At 38.6% G+C, this 13,876-nt stretch overlaps 1 protein-coding gene across 1 annotated transcript in view; it reads left to right on the top strand.

Moving 5' to 3' along the window:
- Positions 1-13,876, top strand: part of KIF13B (kinesin family member 13B) — a 241,569-nt gene that overhangs the window by 110,163 nt on the left and 117,530 nt on the right. Inside the window, exons 9-12 of the mRNA XM_072634812.1 lie at positions 634-746; positions 2,757-2,868; positions 7,245-7,457; positions 12,720-12,830. Of these exons, the coding sequence (XP_072490913.1) occupies positions 634-746; positions 2,757-2,868; positions 7,245-7,457; positions 12,720-12,830 (549 nt within the window). The remainder of the gene's footprint in view (positions 1-633; positions 747-2,756; positions 2,869-7,244; positions 7,458-12,719; positions 12,831-13,876) is intronic.

The raw sequence follows: 13,876 nt of genomic DNA, 5'->3' as shown, positions 1-13,876 counted from the left end.
ACAGTCTTTTGCCAGGATTTTATCTGAAGCCTTTTCAGCATGATGGAATCTGCTAGTTATTTAATGCTTTTTTGCCACTAACTAAACAAACTTTATTTTCATTCCTCAGTGAGGCATCAGAGTAGGTCTGGGTGGAAGAGCTGAAGGTTGTTGAAAAACATTCTTGAAGTTATTGAAGATATTTGTGAATATGTAGATGTGATTTTAAAATATAAAAACATTTTATGTTTAAATATCAAAGGTAGTACTCTGTCTCCTTTTATAGGCAAATTTATTTTGGTAGGTTAGTGAGCCTCTGTCTTTAGCAAAGACCCTATCTCTTGCACATCTTTTCTAAGATGTTTCTATTTACTCATTATAGTTTAATGTTTTATATAATAAACTCCTTAAAATTGAGATTTCTTTTAATTAACTAAGGTTTCTAATGGTAACTTGATGTGTTCATGAAACTGTCTATGATAGATACATATTAGTTTTTACTTGTTTTTGATAAAGAGACCAGATATCCACAAAGAGTTCGGTTAGCAAATCTTCCAGGTAGGAAATAATCTACTTCTTTCTGAATAAATGACTGAGTTCTATTTATCAAAATAGGACTAACTTGTTTTTGTTACTATTTATCTTATTCTCCAGACATCAGGAGAGAAGGTGGGCAAACTAAGCCTGGTTGACTTAGCAGGCAGTGAAAGAGCCACAAAAACAGGCGCTGCGGGTGACAGGCTGAAGGAAGGAAGCAACATTAACAAGTAAGGGTTTTAGAAGCTCACTTTCCTGTTTTTTGGGTAAGCAGCTTTGAAAATTTGGTATATTTTAAAAATTTCATCATGGTTTCTATTAAGGCTTAAGGGTCTAATAGATGAATCTAGGAGCTGGGAATCAGTGTTACTTTATACATACAAAAATATATGTATTGACCCCATTTCCAGTGGTAACTGAGCTTTGAGTGTTTTCTAGTGATGGTGGCATATTTATACTGATCCATCCTCACCATCTTCTAATCTCCTTCATAACCAGTGACTTTTTTTTTTCAGTGGCACATGGGTTAGAATTGCAGTTTAGTAATCTTGGAGTGCAGTAAGATAATTGGTCTATATAAAGATCTATACATTAGACTTTACAGCCTTGTGTATTAACTAAGTTAACATTTTCTAATCATAACCATCCCATATTGCCTTTGTACTTTTGGTCTATAAAGAGCAATGAGTACTTTCATAATATTCACATAATATATTCACTAATTCCTTCCTGTGCATAGAGGTTGTCCTGATTCTGCCATACTGTCTTTTCTGGGGAATTTAACAAGCTAGGTTGGGAGCTCATGATCAAGTAGGTGCCCAGTGGGGATGGGGCCTGGCTGGCATAACTAATAGGGCAAATTCATAAGCAGTTTGCTTCTATTCCTTGTTCTGTACTAGTTTTCCATCTCCTGGGTAACCAGAATTGTGAAGGTAACTGATAGCCATTATATCACTCCAGACTGCCCATGTCCTTCTTGTGACTGGTGATCTCACAAGTTAGCTTTCTCCTCCAGCTTCTTCCTGTTTGTCCTGAACCCTACAACATACGTTAATAGTAGACTGATCATGAAGTAGTGATAGGATGGCCCAATTGGGGCTTTCTCCATGCTGTTCATATGCCAACTAATTCCAGCTAGGGAGGAATACAAAAAACTTTTTTTAAATGGCCATACACCATCCTCTAGTCCTTGGAGCCAGTGTCCAAAACAAACATGGATAGGACTGATTATGTCATTGTGTTAATCCACTATAACCTCCTGCCTCCTAGGCAGCAGAGAATTCTCCCCTGGTGTCTATATGTCTCCAAATAAATCTTGGAGGAAACCTTTCTCTTTATGATTGGAGCCCTTGGACCTGGAATGACAGACATCTTCTACCCATTCCTTTAGATCTTCCCATTTCAGTCATAGCACTCAACATAAGGAAGATTTTATGGTTTTGGCATTGTTCCACATTTGGGGACCCCTGTCTCTGAAGAAGAGCAGGCAGTGGTATCTTCTCATATCTCCCCTTTGGGGCCAAGCTTGCTGCTTAAACTCTTGCAACATTACTTTCAATAGTTCCATATTGGTCTTTCCATTTATATTGTAATCATTTTTCTATTAAAATTTTTTATTGATGCTTTTAACAATATATAGTATTTCACTTTCCAGTGATTCCCCCACCCTAATCCGATCCTTTCTTTTTACAAAAAAATTATATTCAAGCAAAACAGATTTGTTAGCCTTATGCCCCATTCTACGACTGTAGTCCAACATCTCCTTACTGACAGATAGAAGGCATGCCTCGGATGGTGTCTAAAATCATCAATCACTGCGCTGATCAGAGGGCTGAAGTCTTTTAGTGTTGATTTACTTTAATAGAAAAATTGTGAAAGATCATTTTTCTCAGGGAAGTTCTCTGACGTAAGCCTCTCATTGTGTTGGTCTTGTTTTCAGTGATTTCTTTCATGTGTTATCTACATTAATGGTAGGTAGTGTTGTAAGTGTGCAGCAGGCTAACGATTTCCACTACAGATTTGAACGGAGACTCTTGAAGAAGCAGTTTGATTTGCTCAGCGATAGTAGAAGTATTAATTTGTAGTTTCCATAGGCTTGCAGTGGAATGCCATTATGCTGACCACAGTGTCACTCAGATGTGGGCCCAGTCTATCTTGATGAATGTGTTAAGACATTTTATCTCTAGATTTTTTTTTTTATTTTTATTTTTTTGCTTACCGGTATTCATGATTCCCTGCAGGTCCCTTACCACCCTTGGTCTGGTTATCTCAGCCCTTGCAGATCAGGGTGCTGGAAGAAACAAGAACAAATTTGTTCCATACCGTGACTCTGTCCTCACCTGGCTCTTAAAAGTAAGTGATTTTTTTCTTCATATTTTTAATGGAAGATATGGAGCAAAAGAATAAGGATAGAATGTTTTGGTGTCTAGATTCATAGTCAGAATCCTTCCTGTGTGTGAGACAAAAACCTCTGGATGAAGTGCCTGTAAACCCTCCTTGATTTTCTCCTGTTTGGAAGGCAGTGAGGTGGCACAGTGGATAGAGCCCTGGACCTCAAGTCAAGAAGACCTGAGTTCAAATCCGGCCTTGGACACTTAATAGCTCTGTGACCCTGAACAAGTCACTCAGCTTCTGCCTGCCTCAGTTTTCTTAACTGTGACGTGGAGATTGTAGTAGCACCTACCTTGAAGGATTGTTAAGAGAATGAAATGAGATAATATTTGAAAAGCACTTAAGCACAATGCCTGGTGACATTTAATAAATGTCTATTCCTTTTTCTTCCCCTTTTTCAGTGGAAGCCAGTGTCATTTGAGCAACCTCTCTCAAAGCTCTCATAGTACTTTTTTCTGTACTCCTCTAATATGCGTATTGTATAACACTGTGTTTTGTAGTTAACTGTTTCTGCCCCCAATGAGGGCAGCAGCCATGTTTTTTAGATTAAAAAAGAAACAAAATATAACTTTGTGGTTCTCTCATTACAGACTTTAGCTACAGGAGGTGCTCAGTGTTTATTGAATTTACTGAGTTGGGTTTTACTGTGCTTTTTGGTTCCAAGTTCACCACCTTTTCTCCCATAACATGCTCCCTCTAGGTGTGCAACAAGTAGTACTTAACAGTTATTTTCAGAAGAAAGAGAGAAACTGAATTAATTTTCTTCATGCTAGAATGTTTTTCTGTGCAAAAATTTTATTCTAATGTGCATTAGTTATGAATACTTAATCATTGACAGGCTTGTTTTATTGTCTTTTAAGGAATACATGCATTCTTATGTATGGGTACCATATCAAATAGCTTTTTTTAGGCCATTTTTCATCCTCTTCCCCCCCCCCCTTTTGCTAGGAGACAGCGTAGAATAGTTGAAAACATGCCAGATTCAGTTGATCAGGAGACCTAAGCTCTGCCCTCAGCGCCTATCGCTCCTATCGTTCCTAAGCAGCTTTTTGACCTCGGATGAGTCACTGAGCTCCTTTGACACTTGGTATTCTTTCTCCTCCATCAAACTTTAAGCTCTAAAAATCTTAAGATTCTAAAAGTTCAGTTCTTTTCATGTTTAACTCCCTTTGAATTTGCTACATCTGAGACAGAATTTGTCTAATTCCACAAACAGAGTAATTGAAGGACTTTGCTTTTTCTTTGAAAAAGTGCCAATTCTTTTGTTGTTATTTCCTTTTTCCGAGCAGTTTCAGCTATTTTCAGTGTAGGCAGAATATTTTGTTACTTTAAAAGTCACAAAGGGCTTTTAAAATATCAAGTATTTGTTGTTGGCCAGGTTTCCTTTCCTCAGCATAAACTGAAGCACAATATGTGCAGTTTTTCACTGTGACAGTTATTGTTGCAAATCTCCTCATAGCCAGTGGCGTTGGTAGCTCATGGGGCTGACAGTATGTGGTGGTGAAGGGCTCCACCCACCCCAGTGCTGCTGGTGCACAGATTGGCAAACTGAGTTGGGATCTTTAGAGGCAGCTCTTGAATCTCATTAATGTGTGTGGGACTCTCGTTAACATTATTAGGATGTTGCCAAATGCAAGTGTGTCAGAAATGTTACATTGGCATCTATAAATGAGGCAGTCATCAAGCTTGGGGACAGAGGGCTTCTCAGAAAACTGTGATCCTTCTAGCCCAAAATAACCAGCTTTACCATTCTTTCATTCCTTCTGGTATATTTTCTTTCAGAATGGAATGCCTTTATTTGTGTTTCTATAGCAAACGGAATTGTTAGTAGTGGATGTGTAAATAGATTTTGAAGTATTAGCTATTGAATCTCTGTGGGAGCAGGAAAGGGTAGGAATCATCTGGTCTAACCCCCTTCTTTTACAGATGAAGATAGTGATGCCTGAAGAAATTACATGATTTACCTAAGGCCAAAGATTTAATTTTCTGGCAGCACCAGGATTAGAACACAGGTCCTTGGACCTACAAATCAACTACGGCTAAAAGGAGTATATTCTTGGAATGAGACAAAAGCATGTATGAATACAGAGAGGTGTGAGAGAGAGAGCAGTTTGAGTTCTGGGTGCAGCTAGAAGTCCTGTTTGGCCAGAATTTAGCGTGGACTATAATGTGAGATAAACTTGGGAAGAAAACTCAGTGGTAGAATATGCAGATCATTAATTATTAGACTAACAAGGTGGTGATGGTGTTTTTTTATAGGTAGTGATGGTAGATTTGGTGGTGGCTGCAGCTGCAGTAGTGGTAATAATAATAGTCATTGTAACAACTAATCTTTAATTTTGCAAAGCACTTGAAATAGATCAGATAGTCACTGGTGAGGCTAGCACCATAAGTGTTATCTCATTTTGTACACATCTAGTCAGAGGCTTGGCCAATGACTTAACCATTCTCATACAGCTCAGAAGACAGGCAAGACTTGAGCCCGTGTATCCCACCGGGCCCACCGTTCTTCTTTGCAATGCAGGTGAGTGACACAGGTAGACCTTAGTGCCAGGTTACTTGCCATCTTACTTATGTGGGTCCCTTTCACTGTAGTGACTAGTTCAGATTTAGCTGGAAAAGCAAAAGGTCAAAAATTTAGAGCTGGTACAAGCCTTTGAGGTGGTACAGACCAACTCCTCATTTGGCTGATGGGAGAGCTGTGTCCTGAGAAGTCTCCAGGGTCTGGTACAAAGTCCTGCAAGTGTCAGACCCATGTCATCTAACTCCATATATCTTGTTCTGTATCGATGTCCAGGTGAAGTCAGTTTATTTAAACTAATGTTTATTAAATGTTTACTGTATGTGAAGGAGGTATGTAAAGATAAAAAAACTAGCCCCTAGTTGTTGGCCCTTTCATGGAGGTCAAGGATGGTGGTAAGGAAAGGTTTGTGTAGGATGTCATTCTTGGAGTAGAAATTTAAAGGAAGCTGTGGAGGGAGTGCATTCCAGGCACAAGGGTCGTGTAGGGCAGAGCCTTGGAAAGATATGAAGATGAGATGCTGAATTAGGGGAACAGTTAGACCAGTTAGTTTGGAACAGAAAGTATGTGAAGAGCATGATATGAAATGACTGTAAAGGTGGTTTGAATCCAGACTGTGGAGACTTTAAATGTGAGACTGAGGAGTTGTTTTTTTTTTTTTTAATCCTAATGGCAATAGGGAGCTAAATTAAATTTTTGAAAAGAGATTTGAAAAGAAGTTCATGTGGTCAAGCCTGTTCCTCAGAGTCATTATTTTTCTGTATGTGTTGGGGATAGACTTCAGAAGTGTAGAATCTTGAACCAAGGAGAACCAGAATATGAATTTATATCAATAAATAGTCCTTTAAAATGTACAGAGTACTTTGTACCTGTTTCTTTTTTTGAGCTGTACTTATTGAGTAAGTGGTATAGGTATTATTTTTCTCATTTCACCAAGTCTCATTTCAAACAGTCTCTGTGAGGTCAAGTGACTTGCCTGTGGTCATACAGCTAGCAAGAGAGACCCAGAGGCAAGCTTTGAGGGCACAGTTTTCCTGACTCCAAGTCTGGTTTTCTTTATCTCACATACAGCAAGCCTTTTCTGGATTTAACTTTTGTAGGAAACAGGTGCTATAGAGCATGAAGTATTTTATACTTTAAGATTTTAAAGTGAAGTGAAATGTCTCGATTTCATCTTTTGGAATCTTGCTGATATTCTTGTATGTTTTGTTGTATAATTTCAGAGATTCAGATAAGGATTGTTGGTGACCAAAAGCTAGCAGTACTTTCTTGTTATACCAATCTAGTACCATAGAACCCACAAGATAAGAAAGGATCCTTTTCACAATTGTGGGAGGAGGATAGTCTTTGACAACATCATTTTGTATGGTAGCCCAATCATAAATGAAATGGTGCTTTGGTTATTTAGTACTTTCTTGAGAGACCTCTAACACAAATCTCAATTTTATAGGAAAACTAGATAGCAGTCACCTGCCAGTGAATATTTGCTGATGTATAATAGTTTTGTTTATTTGTAATGGATAAATTGGCCTTTCTAATGACTAATTATGCCAGTCAAACCAGTTAAATTTTTCTTTCTTTAAGTATAATTAAGTGGAGAATTCCATCTGATGTAGTAGAATGCTCATTGGATTGTGGGTTAAGAAGCCTGAATTTTAGCCTGACTCTGCCCTTAACTGACTGTGGCCTTGGATAAATCATTTCACTTCTCTAGATTTCATTTTTCTTCTCTGTAGGATGAAGCAGTTCAAATAGTTTTTCTTTGAATCTACTGAATTGGAGCATTCTATGATTTTATTATTTTTTTCTCCTTTAGGATAGTCTTGGTGGTAACAGCAAGACAGCCATGGTGGCCACTGTCAGCCCTGCAGCTGATAATTATGATGAGACCCTTTCAACTCTGAGGTATGCTGATAGAGCCAAAAACATTGTGAACCATGCGGTAGTGAATGAAGACCCCAATGCACGAATCATTCGGGACCTCCGAGAAGAAGTAGAAAAGCTCCGAGAACAGCTAACCAAAGCAGAGGTACGGGCTCATTTTAATAACTGGTTTATGATCCCTGTTGTTTCTATGAGAGTCCAGTAAAGCCAGGGTTTGGGGTGTCCATCAAATAATGACCTTTTCTGTTTAGGAATTCTCTATTTGTCAGACTTTGTGTATGAAGTGGGAGTTGATGTGAATTTTGAATAAAAGAAGGAAAATTAATTCTAATACATAACACAGCAGGTTGTTAGTCACCACGCATTTGTTGATTCCTTACTGTGTGCCAGTCCCTGTGCTCCGGAGAGAAAAGACAGAAATGAAGCAGACCTTGCTTTCTAGAAGTCTACATTCACAGGTGTAGGGGCCAGAATAGAACAAAGAGAAATAAATTATCTTTGGGACTAGAACGAAGGCAATGGGCAATTCAGTTTAACCAACATTTATTAAATGTCTAGTGTGGGTTAGGCATTGTGGATACAGGACCAAAACAAAACTGCCCCCTTGCTCACACAGATCAATCTAGCCTTGAAGGATGCACACACAGATACAGATACAGAGTGGATACAAAATCATTTCGGGAGGAAGAAAGTTCTAATCTCTTATGTATGGTAGGCCTGGGGGTCAAAAAAGACTTTGTTCAGTAGTGGTGTTTGAACTGTGCTTTGATGAAGGCTAGGATTTCATGATTGAGGAGGTGATATATTCCAGTAATGAGAGAACATTTGTACAAAGGTAGGTAAAATGGATTTTTTTTTTAAGTAGGGAGGATGTGGCATGAATGGGTATATTTTAGGAATATCACCTTGTAGTTGTGTGGAGGATAGATTAGAGGAGAAAGAGACCTGAGAAGCTCAAATTTAAAGAGATCTCCACTACAAATGTTCAAATGGACTGTTTGTGCCCAATCTATGGTAGAGTCTTCCCAGATAATATTGGTCTGATTAGCCACAATGAGGTACACTGTAACTTGACTGTAATATTGTGATGTCCTTTTGGTCCTCTTTGAGTATGAAGGACAACAATGGACGAGGTGAGAGTTAGTGAGAATTTGAACTAGTATAGTATCTCTGTGAGTGGAGAGAATGGGTAAGATGTCCTCATGCCTAAAATGTTCTCCTTTCTCACCCTGCCTCTTCAAAACTCAGCTCAAACATCTTCAGATACCTCAGATGTGTCTGCAAGAGGCCTTTTAGAGCTCACCCCACCGATAGTCTCTTGCCTCTGAATTAACATTCCATTATTTACTCTACAGCCTGCATGTGTGATTTTTTGCATACCTTCTTTCAGTGGGCTCCTCGAGGGCAGGAATGGTGTTTTTACTTTTCTGTGCCTGGCACTTAATAAACTTCTAATAAATGCTTGTTGACTAACAGCTACGTGAAAAGATTTGGAGGGACAATTGGCAAGTGTTGGCATTTGATTGGCTATTGCGAATGAGTCTGACCCTATGGTTTTACCCCAGGTGACTGAGAGGAAGATGGGTGCCATCAATTTCAACAAGGAAGTTTAGGTTACAGTGCATTTTGGAGGAAATATGAGGTCTATCTTAAATATGTTGCATTTGAAATGTCTTTGAGATACCTAGGTGTGGAGCTGTCTGTCATGCAGTTAGCAATAGAGGATGGGACTTCAGAAAAGAGAGTAGAGCTAGCAGTGTAGATTTGAATGTTACCAGTATACAGATGATAAATGAATCTATGAGAACAGAAGAGATACCAAGGGTTAGACTAGAGAGAGAGAAGAGGACCCAGCCTTTGCTGATGGGCACAGTTAGTGGGTGGGAGTTTCAATATAGGATGCTGAGACTATGTCACCAGGCAGGAGGAGAACTAAGAGAGGAATGCCCCCAAAACCAAAGGGAGAGAGAGCATCCCAACTACAGAGTAAAAACTTTAGAGAAGTCAGGAATGATGAGGACCGAGGAAAATGCCACTGAATTTAGCAGATATGGTTGATATCCTTGGGGAGAGCAGTTTCAAGCCAGTCCTTAGGCACTGCAAATGAAATTGTAAGTGATTTGAAAGGAGTGAGTATAAGGAAATGGAAGCAATGAATGTGGATAACCCTTTTTAGAACTTGGCTGTGAATGATGATGATGATGATGATGATGATGATGATGATGATGGCAGTAACAGCATATAGCATTTTAAGGTTTGCCTAGCACTTTACAAACAGTCTCTCATTTCATCCTCAAAACCACTCTGGGATGTAGGTGCTGTGAGAAGATCTACAATCCCATTTTACAGATGGGAAAATAGAGAGAGACAAACGTTAAAATAAAGTGTCTTAGGCGGGACTTGAACCCAGATTTTCATGACTCCAAGTCCAGTGTTTTATCTACTGCAACACCTTAGAACTCAGCTTAAGGGGATGGCAGGGTTAACTGAAAATGTTTGATAGATTAATGAATGAATAAATTAATGGAAAACATTTATTAAGCACTTACTATTTGTTAAAATACAAGTAAGATGGTTGCTTGCCCTCAACGAGCCTTTTGTCTGATGGATGAAAAAACAACTCCTCATAGGTTTCTCCTTCAATTTACTGTCTAACTAGTTAGCACTTAATTATGTATATCCCCTTTTATTGTGGACTAATTTTTTTCCTGTGTTTAACTTCCCCCAGTGGACTATAAGTCTTTATAGAAAGGCAGCATGTCTCATAATTCTTCTATATCCTCCAAAGTCCTTTGCATAATACTGAACAGGCACACAAATCCTGATGGGTACTTTGTATATCCTGAGGGAATGATTGCTTGACTTAATGTCAGTAAAGTGTACCTCAGATAGCCTACCTCGACCTCTCATTTACCTCAAGGAGCACTGCAATAGACCATGAGATCCTCTCAGGAAAGCATAGACAGTATTTATGTTTGGAATGCTGCAGGTTTCCAGTCTTCTGTCATGTTGTACTAAGAATTTAACCTAGTGCCTTCAAACTTAAATAGCACTGAGCCATGCAGAAGGATCTCTGTGGGTCACACATTGACTTAGAAGATCATATTGACATAATCTGTTTTTTATTGTATTTTTAGTTGTTTTGTTAAATATTTCCCATTACCTTTTAATCTGATTTGGGCTGCTGGTGATACATATTTGACACCTCTCATCTGATCGGTGTAGAGAGTAGAAGAAAGAACAATCTAGTCCTTAAATGATGTGATCTCAGTGTCTTCTGTTACCATGTGCCTTTTTTTCACTATGGCACTATATAGGAGATACAAACCATTTATAATCTGTAGTGACAATAACAATCATAGCTGACATACAGCCATCTAAATTTTATAAAGCACTTCATGTAAATGATCTCGTTTGAGCTTTGAAATCACAACAAATTGAGTATTGTTGCTTCACTCATCTTACAGATGAGGGAGGTGAATCTCAGGGAAGTGGCTTGTCCAGGATCAGGGAGCTAGTTAGTATTGTAAACAGGTCTTTGTAACTCCAGATTTGGAGGTCTGTTCATTACACTGCCTCTTATGACACCTTCTTTAAAGTATTAAAGTGTTTCTTCAGACTGGGTTAAGGCTTGCCAGTCTTACTAGCCTTATATAATTGGTCTCTAAGTTCAGTAAGCAAATTATTGATTCTTTCATTTAGTGTACCATTTGGCATGGAGAGAGACAACGTGTGTTAGAGAGTAGTCTAGACTTGAAGTCATAGCCCAGCTTCCTCTTTCTCTCTCTTTTTTTTTTAATTAAAAAGTTTTTTGGGTTTTTTTGGCATTGACACCAGTTTTCAGTTCATACTGTCCTCTCGATGTGGTTGGAAAACTTAAGAGAGTAACATGAGGTGGATTTGGGGTTGAAGGTCCAGGTCCCAGGTAGAGGCCCGTCCTGATCAGACTGGGGACTCAATCTGCTACCCTCTTTTCCCCTCACTGCACACATAGACCTTGGTCCCATGACATGTGATTCGACCTGGTCCCTACCAACCCAGAGTTCTGGGAACCCCTGTAGGCCCAGGGTAAGAGCACCAGTGGGTGTGGGGGCTGGGATCTCTCTTTCTCTGTCTTCTGAGCAAGGCCCAGGAAAAGACATTTAGTTCTGAGGAGTGTACTCAGGTAGGGGTCCCCCATCTCCCCAGAGGGAATTCCCTGCCTCCTCCTCAGGGAGCCCTGTAGCTTAGAAGGCTTGGTGGTATTGGTGGTTGTGGTAGAGGCGGGTAGAGCTGGTAATGGACACACACACACACACACACACACACACACACACACACACACACACACACACACACACACTACTAATTGTGTAAGCAAGCTTTGAGCCATCTCTGAATTTCTAACCTGTAACATGGAGATTGTAATACTAATCTCCTAGAGTTGTTTTCAGGATCAAATGAGAAAATGATGTGAAGTTTGTTGTGAACCATAGAGTAGTCCTGTTGTTATTAATGGTAATATAATAAGTTATCATTGTGACTCTAAATGAACACCTTCCAGAATAAAATCATTAACACACTAAAATTTTTGTTTACTTATATTAATGTAACCCACTATTCCATATTTTGCCAAATGGCTCTTTAAAAGTGATTAATTGTTTATTTACAAAATGGTAAGAAAAAAATAAAATCTAATTAGTTATTGCTCATATAGATCATAGAATATAGATTTGGAAAAGTCCTTAGAGCCCTAGTGTAACCCCATCATTTAAAAAAATTATTTCATTTTTAAAGTAAGATGTATTAATTTTTTCCTGATTTAAAAAAAAATGGAAAATCCTTGTAACAAGTATATATAGTTAAATAAAACAAAATCCCTCATTTTCCATCTCCATAAAAACAATATGTCTTTATCTGGGTCTTGAATCCATCACCTCTCTGTCAGGAGGTGGGTAAAATCATTCACAGCTAGTACTCTGGAATCATGGTTTGCCATCGCATCGTTCACTCTTTCAGAGTTGTTTTGTCTCTACAGTGCTTCAACCCCATCATTTCACAAACTCACTCTTAAAAATGAGCCAATTGAGGCTCGGAGAGTTTATATGATTTTTCCAAGGCAACACATTTAAATGGAAGCAGAGCTTTATTTTGAATGTTGGGGTTAATTGTATCAAAATCGACTACATTTTCCCTGTTGCCCAACTTAATATGCCTTACTAATTTGTCTTGGATTCATGGCACAGACCGTACAATAGAGATTCTGTGTATCAGTGACAGTCCATTGTGTGTTTTTGCCTAGGTCAAAGACCTCGCTGTACTGTTGAGCTGAGATGAGGCAGATTGTTACTTTTGTCCCATTAGGTTTAGCATCTCATTTTTTTCAAGGCATCTCACATTTTAAGATTAAAATATTTTCTCTTTGTAGGCCATGAAATCACCAGAGCTAAAGGATCGGCTAGAAGAATCAGAGAAATTGATTCAAGAAATGACTGTCACCTGGGAAGAGAAGTTAAGAAAAACAGAGGAGATTGCCCAGGTTAGTATTTCTTCATTTAAGGGGAGATGGAATCTATTACCTTTAAAATATTCTGCAAAAACTCCTTCAAAATACTCTACAACTCTTACTGAATATTTCTGATTAGATTGAAATGAAGTTTCTTATTTTACTGCAGTCCTTCCTTTTTCTTTTGATTTTATGTGTGACCAACTCTGTGCCAGTGATGAGCATTCAAACTCTAAGTCACGGGCTCTGTTTGTGGTTGGTGGCAGTCTTTTTTTTTTTCTTTACAAAACTGCTTTCCCCGAAGAAGCCTGAGGCAATATGGCAGTACTGTTCACAGTGCAAGAGACATATTTTTCCAGCGTATCATCAGGGTAATTGCACTGGAGGGGAACTTACAAGTTTTCAAACTGATTAATTTATAGCTTCTGGTTTTCATCCCTTAAATTTCAGTGAAATATACTCCCTACTGGTGAGCATTTTTATCATTTTCCTAGGTGGGTTTGTAAGGAGCTTAAATAAGACTTGCCCAAGCTACAAAATGTTTAATGGTACTGCTTAGGCTATCACATTTATTGCCTGCCAACTCCTATCATTTCTGCAAATTTGCATAAGCCTTTCAAAAATGCGTTTATAGCATTAGCTGATTTTGGTGGCGTCATTATTAATGTGCTAGAATGAACAGCAAGGTGTTAAGAAAAATTGTCAAGTAGGTGAGATTTGTCTTCATTCTCTCCTCCTGCCCTAGGTAGGTTCATAGGGGCACATCACACCTAATCAGGAACACATGCTGCATCCTCTCTGCTCCTAGCCACACAGGGCTGCTTTTCACTGTTCTCTCCACTTCTTTCCCTTTACTGAAATGTCGATTTTATCTACTCAGGCTACGCATACATTTTCCACTATGCCCAAGGAAACAATTAGTTTGTCGCGTTTTATAGAACTTATCACATTCTATTTTATAATCATTCTTATACATATCTCATTGGATTGTAAACTTCTTGAGTAAGAACTGAATTTTAGTTCTCTCTTACTCTTATTTTCTTAGCACCCACAGAGGAATATATTACACATAGTGCCCC

This window comes from Notamacropus eugenii, chromosome 1 (genome assembly GCF_028372415.1).
Source record: "Notamacropus eugenii isolate mMacEug1 chromosome 1, mMacEug1.pri_v2, whole genome shotgun sequence".
In the NCBI taxonomy this organism is placed as follows: domain Eukaryota; kingdom Metazoa; phylum Chordata; class Mammalia; order Diprotodontia; family Macropodidae; genus Notamacropus; species Notamacropus eugenii.
The sequence above is the reverse complement of the archived record's forward strand: the minus strand, read 5'-3'. Positions and strand labels throughout refer to the sequence as shown.